The 7,098-nt window shown below is 47.8% G+C and overlaps 1 protein-coding gene across 1 annotated transcript in view; it reads right to left on the reverse strand.

Moving 5' to 3' along the window:
* LOC135898426 (neprilysin-1-like) overlaps positions 1–5,274 on the reverse strand; it is a 22,136-nt gene extending 16,862 nt beyond the window's left edge. The window contains exon 1 of the mRNA XM_070537986.1: positions 5,269–5,274. Coding sequence (XP_070394087.1) covers positions 5,269–5,274 — 6 coding nt within the window. The remainder of the gene's footprint in view (positions 1–5,268) is intronic.
* Between the last annotated feature and the right edge of the window lie 1,824 nt (positions 5,275–7,098).

A 7,098-nucleotide genomic window follows, 5' to 3' on the forward strand; every position in this document is an offset into this window, starting at 1 on the left:
CCGGAGACCCTGGTTCGATTCCCACCCAGCCCGTCTTGCAAGAGTTGAGCCAAAGCCACTTCTCCTCTGTCGTGACGTCACGGTGTCACGTGATTTCATGGTCACCGCCGCGCCTGAGGAGCTGGGTTGAGCCCTCGTAATATGCTTCGCATAAAAGACTCAACATCCTGTGTACGAACATGACACAAGAAGCTATGCACCCAAACTTTGAATGTCGAAGCTTGAAACCAAATTCTTGTGCCATATATTCGACATTTTTGGGTAATGCATTAGAAGCAGTCAGACCCGGAGCAGGAGCATAGCGTCAGACATACGGAGCAGCGCGCCGTTGGCGGCGGGCAGGGCGTGCGAGGAGGGCTTCACGGCACTGCTCAGAAGCCGGATCGTCGGGCTTCCCGCCGCGCGTGGGGGGCATGGGCACACGCGGTGCCGCCGGGCTCGGACGAACGCTCCGCAGCAACGGCGCTCTTCGGCGTTGGCGTCGACGGAGCCAACGCACCGATGAACAGCGCAGCCTCCGGCTGTCCACCCGTTATGATGGAATGAACGTGTGATGTGTGCAGACGGTGGAACGGCGAGGAACTCTGGAAGCTCTCTATGACCTGCCCCGGGGCAAAGATCGGCAATGTTCTGTTCATCGAACACTGTGCCTTCCCCTTGTTTCATTGGTGAATTAGACAGTTTTTTTGTCGCTACGCGCCGCTGGCTGTGATCTCCACTCCTTGGAGAACGCGGACGCCTGCGTTACTTTAACAGGCTTTAGACTATCAAGAAAGAGGAGGAGTTTTGCAATGCAGAACTTCTCAATATACCAGAAGCAGTGTACTGAATAACTTAGACCATACGTCGAAATACATCTCTGAGCATTTCTCTGCTTTCCCAGAGAGAAATTTCAGATGAATAAGAAGTGGTTTTATGTCAACGCGACGTGCCGGGCTTTTGGTAAGCATTCGTGTACTTCCATTTATTCTTTGACTGTTTCGAATTATATCAACTGCACGCATATATAAAGTTGTATTCACATATAGCGCTCGGTAATTAGGTTTTTTATGGGACCTACTTCTTCCTATAGCTCTCCGGCATTGGTAAGTGAAGTCCACTTCAGGGATGGTCTTAGAGTGCGGTCTGAGTTGTTTTCTACGCTAAAAAATGCTTCGCGTTTCGTTTTTTAAAAGGTTGCGGAAGTTTATCTCGCGTGGTGCCTCTGTGAGAGTTTTGCAACTCAAAGCCACGTACAGAAAAAAAACAAGCCTTATTCAGAGCTACGCGAAGCATCTCGCAAGTAGTTTCAACAGAATAGGAAACGAAAGCGTTGCGTCAACACCACCAGCAGCGTCAGAATCGTCATCGGTGCACCCACACCGCGACCACTCAAGTGCTCGCGCTGGGTTAAATTTTACCGCCTGATTGGAATCTTGTCCGGATTTCCGCGTTCTAGGGAGCATTTCCCAGGTGATCTCAGGTCACAGAAACTAGGTGCGACGCGAGCCGTTGACTCTAACCCCGCCTCGCATCCTTGCGTTTTTCTGTCCACGCCCCTTTCGCTGCCATAATGAAGTCTCGGACTATAGTTACAAGAGGCAACTCTGGCAAAAGTGTGTATGAGAGCTGCAAGCATGGCGGTTCAACCAGCATGTGAATGATGGTTATTAGATAGATTTGACTGAGCTGAGTCCTTCTGGCCTCGAACGGTTTTGCGACTTCGAAAATCAGTCATTTTTGACAAAACGTCATGTAAGGGTAACAGTTCGCAGTGATTAGGGATGCGCGTAATCTCTTATTACTTTTTGCCTACGGAAAAGTAGGATTGCTTCCAGATTTAGGGCAATAAAATCAGGCAAGGTTTAGTACATAGAATCACAAGAACATCTGAAGCCGAAAACAGGAAGATTAGAAAAGGATACATCTACTAAAGATCACCCCAGTAGTTGAAAACAAGCTAGGAAAAATAAAATGAAGCTATTGAGGGCAAACCTGCGTGCGTGTGTACGATTAAAGCAAAATTTAGACAGGTTGCTGAAAGGTATGCTGAATAAGAAGAAACCGGAAAAGTGGAAGAAACCAATGACATGGCGTCAGCGAAAAAAAAACATTTAGTTGAAAAGTAGCCATCAATTGACTTGCTCTTGAGTGGATTACTGTATATTTAGCATTTTTTTACCACACGCCGGCATCCGTTGTTTTGACCGAACTTTAGGTATGATGCTGTGACAGCCTGCAAGATGCATGGACAACGAATGTCTGCTTGCCAACGGCACTTTTGAGTCACGCTCATGTTGCCCGCGAAGTGAAAGATGAAACATAAAGGGACGGTCTTTTGCTATGCTGCTGCGACCGCTTGCAGCGTTCGTCCCTCGTGAAGCTCACATTGTATGGCGACCACCAGTGCTTCTTATGCTTTTTCCGTTCTCGGCGAACCCCACCGTGCCACAACTCTTTCAGGTTACGCACGGCTACAATGCGTCTGCATGAAGCAAATAATACAGCAGAAACAAACAAACAAAATATCCACTTTGCAGGCAACCAGCTCAGGCAAGATAGGGGCAGATCTCGAATCCGAATTTACCACAGATTCTCGTCCTTCGAAAACCAATGGTTTGGTGTCTTTCATCCAGCAATGCTTTTGACACAATGACGGGCGCAGTAATTATTTGTCATTACGCTCTGTATTGGGTGCTTAACGTGACAAGTCACTGGGCTACATGCATCATGCTAATATGTGCAGTGCTCTCAGAATTCTCCCCGTATAGGGGTCTGTGCTCAAGACTCTAAACACTATTAATTTCAAAAAGCCGTTAATTTGATCTGAAACGTATTTCATTTCAATTAGCATAGAAGGTCGCTTAATAAAACGGCATGCAACTAAAACAAGCGATACTCTTATTATATCTTTGCAAGCATGCTACGTACGCGCCTTACTTCGATATTGTAGGGTAGAGGAAAGAAGCCATTATATGGTTCTTTGTGGGTCATGTGTACAGACGGTTGAGCCGCGCATGACGCAATCGGAGTTGAATTTAGCCTGTCGTTTCACCTTCAGAAAGGCATAGCTCGACAGTACATTTGTCGATCCGAGCAGGAGTGGCCGCGTTTGAGATAGCTCACCCAAGTATACATTAGGTATAATTTATTTAACCCAAACCTGAGCTCGTCAGGTGTTAAAAGGCTTACAAGTGAGAAATTTGCTGCAGAATTTTGATGGTTGCTCGGCTATGGCGCCCCCGCGTTCCACAGGTTCCATAAGTGGCACAAAGATACTCTAATAGCAAGACAGAGTGATGCCGATTCGTGCCCATTCCCTTTCACCACGGCGGGCCCACTACGTATAGGGAGCTAGCACGAGTGAAAGATTAGACCGTACGATCCCCCCCTAGCTGTATTATAGGTTGAGCATGTAAGCTTTGTAATGTGTAAATAAATGTCACTTATGTATTGCGTTACGTCATTTAGGTATCTAGTGCCCCTACACCCTCAGCAGGAAGCGCAAGACGCGTGACGCACCCCACTGCGGCTGCGTCATCGACACAGCATACCCAATAATTTCATTCATCCATCCGCCACATTTTCTAACATGGCAAGAAGATTTAACAATCGCAGTACTATCTGTTTATATGCGAGCAGAGAACCTTTATTTGTGTGCGTGCGTGCGTGCGTGCGTGCGTGCGTGCGTGCGTGCGTGCGTGCGTGCGTGCGTGCGTGCGTGCGTGCGTGCGTGCGTGCGTGTTTGGCTGAACCAACCAGACTTCTTCGGGGAAGAAAGCACGGGTAAGGCCTTGGCCAGCACCCGCCTCCACTGTCGGCTATCACAAACGAGGACTTGACTGGCTGCGGTGGATAAGGGTAGCAGCGTGGGCGCGTTGTCCACAGTTCACTTTTCTTTATATATCCTAAGCTTCTGCGCGTGCCATCAGCGGGTATATAGATGCAGACGCTGTGTTTGAAGTCTGCGTGTGTATGTGTGCTTTCGATCACACTGCTGATATTCCGATGCTCTGAGGACTCGTGACCAATAAGTAGCACGTCAAGCGAAAATGGAACTCGCGAAAATGTCTGTCGAGTGTTGGCCGTAATTGCTGACTGCTGGCTAGTGGTGGATTTCGAGGGCGGGGAAGGAGGATTATATTCTTAAGCGAGCCGAGGGACGGGGGCGCTTTTCCCATTCAAAGTAGCTGCGTAGCGGGAACCAGCCTTGCTCATGTGTGGCTGAATACATTCGCCGGAGCCTACGTCGGCAAATGTGGCCCACTGGAACCAAGAGCCCTAATTAGGGGCACCGAAGATGGCGCAGGATCTTGCTTAGAATACGTTTTCGCATACTGGTGCTCCTGTATTCGTCTCCGCTGCGATTCGCGAGCAACTTTGTGCATGCACGATTTATGTTAGCCTATCTTTTCGGACAAGTTAGGGGTAAAGGAATGAAGCTCTGCGGGTAAGAGCACTCGGAAGGCGTTGAGACAAATTGGCTTTGACCAAGTTTCATTAAATCCCGCCAGCTAAACAGTTTATTTTCTTTGTATAGCCATATAAATAAAAGAAACGTGGCGAAATTAGCGCTACAGACCGAGGTCGCTCAGCGGCTATATGGCGTTGCGCTGCGAGCATGAGGCCACGGGCTCGATTCCCGGTCGCGAAATCCGCATTCCGATGGGAACGGAGTGTGCATTGTGCATTGGATGTAAGCTACGTCAAAGAACTACATACAAGTGGTAGAAATTAATCCAGAGCCGTTTACTATACGACGCCCCCATGACTAACTGTGCACTTTTGGGATGGTAAAGCCTGCAACTTATTTTATTCAAATGAACAATAAAAAAGGGAGAAGTGTCGGGGTGAGTTGCGCCGTTATTGAGTGGCCTTTGCCTGTACCATAGCCATTATTATTTCAAGTGATGAACTAGCTCACGCAAGATTTCTTGCAATATATCCGTACGCTAAACATTGTGTTCCACAAAGAAGTGTTGCTTACGCGTATCCTATCCGAAAAGTTTATAGCCACTTTAGCATGCGCTGAAGAGGATGAAGGCGAATGCCTGCGCGCTCACAATACCTTAATTACATTACTTAACATTTTCATTCGAATGCGTCGTTACTTGCTATTACTGGTTTTCTCCCACCGAAAGTCGTGGGTTCGAGGGCCTTAATTAATTCTATATTAATTAACTGTGTCTTACTTAAGTTGGCTTTAATTAACAACAAAATTAGTGGGCTAGTGGACCTTCACGCTGTCAACTAAAATCAAACTTGGAGATATGGCCGGTTCTTGCGCACCTCCATGTCTGGGCGTGGGTTCGAGTGCCTTGATTAACTACGCCTTAATTAACACCAAAAGTCGACGATTCGACTCCCACCAAACGTCGTGGGTCTCTTCTCGTGCTTAAAAGTTATTGCGCGACATAAAAAACGACACGGACGTGAAAGAAGACGACACACCAAGCGCTTGGTGTGTCGTCTTCTTTCACGTCCGTGTCGTTTTTTATGTCGCGCAATAACTTTTAAGCAATGGATTACCAACTTGCCCGGAATGCTGCTCTCTTCTCGTCTCGACCATGTCTTGGAGCTTGAATTTTGGTTCCGTAACGCCAGACAAAGGATTATTTGAACTATGAGCCATCTATGGCTTTCGCCTTAAGGTCACGTGTGGTAAAAACGGAGCCAAGATATGACACGTGCGTAGACTCATACGTTGGGCCTCATCTGGGCCGTTTAAGCTACTTGTTCAGCAAAACGTAAAATCAAAACATGATTTAACCCCATGTATTCCATGTACATATGTCTCACATTTATTCCTTATTACGTGGCTCTGTGACAGAGAGAAAAAAAAAGAGAAGGAAAGACAGGAAGGTTAGCCAGTGTAAGTAGCAGCTGGCTACCTGCACGCATTATTTCCCCGTTAACACTGCACACCCAGATGCACCTATGAAAGAGCGAACACGCAGCAGGGCATGAAAGACGCGAGCCGCGGATGGCTGAGACCAATGAGAGCGCCCCCTTCTTCGACGTGGGCACAGGAAACTGGTGTCATGTGAGCCCGCCCGACCACTCGATGCGTACTCGTATCCAGCCGGACCGCTTGTTTCGTTCTATCGTCTGCTCGCGTCAGCTATCAGTCGCACTTGTTTCATGTGCTTGATTTGGTTTCGTTCACGCTTGTTTCGATTTTCATGATTTGCGATTGTTTTGTAATCTGATTGTATGCGCGACCCGAACTGTGTCGCACTTTCTTAAAGCCATGCAGCACCAGCCATTACACTGGAACCTTCGACGAGTCATGTATAAAAGCCGATGCGCTTGACCCGCAGATCAGATTTTCCCCCGATTTCCGACTCTGTTACACGTCTTTCTCTAATTCATTTCATCAATACATCGCTAAATGAGAACACCTATAGAGTGGCGCTCAAATTTCGCATTAGGGAGCATCGTAATCGTCGGTGAATTTTTTTTTCTCTCCTACACCGCCTGCACCTCGCACCTGAAACTCTGAGAGCTCATGCGTGGGCAAGCTGACGTCCTGTTCTATGAGAAAGAAACCTTGCACTCAATGGCTGAACGCTACGCTACCTTGAGATCTGCAATGTCTGCGCTTGTGCGAATGGGCAACCTAATTTCCTATCTGCGAACAGAGAGGCAGTAACAAATCCCCTGTAAGGCTTCTTCCGTCCAAAGCTCTGACTGGTTGGTGGACGTGCGTCCTCTGTGCGTCGTTCAAGGCACCTGCTTATTTAATCGCCAAAAGCAGGCTACAATTTTCTTTTACTTTCTTTTCTTTTTTCCCTCCACCGGCTTCACGTTTCAGCGAGGACGATGCGGCGTATTCGTGAGAAGCACAGAAATGTCGACAAAAGCAAAACAATGAAATCAGAGGTGCTGCAGCCCGGCGTAGGAAATTGTCGTCCATCCGGGCCCCGAATCCCGGCCTCTTGCGTTAATTCAATACGATCTCGGGCTTCGTGCTCGTCGGTGCCCACGTAGCGCTGGAGCGTTCGTGCCGCTATATCGTATGCTTTCACTGTATGTATTTGTAGACTAACACCGCCTAATTTCATTCAGTTATTGTGCTTGAAACGTCGGGAGAACGGACGCGAAAGTCGTTTTAAAACG

Source organism: Dermacentor albipictus, chromosome 4 (assembly GCF_038994185.2).
Source record: "Dermacentor albipictus isolate Rhodes 1998 colony chromosome 4, USDA_Dalb.pri_finalv2, whole genome shotgun sequence".
Classification (NCBI taxonomy): Eukaryota; Metazoa; Arthropoda; class Arachnida; order Ixodida; family Ixodidae; genus Dermacentor; species Dermacentor albipictus.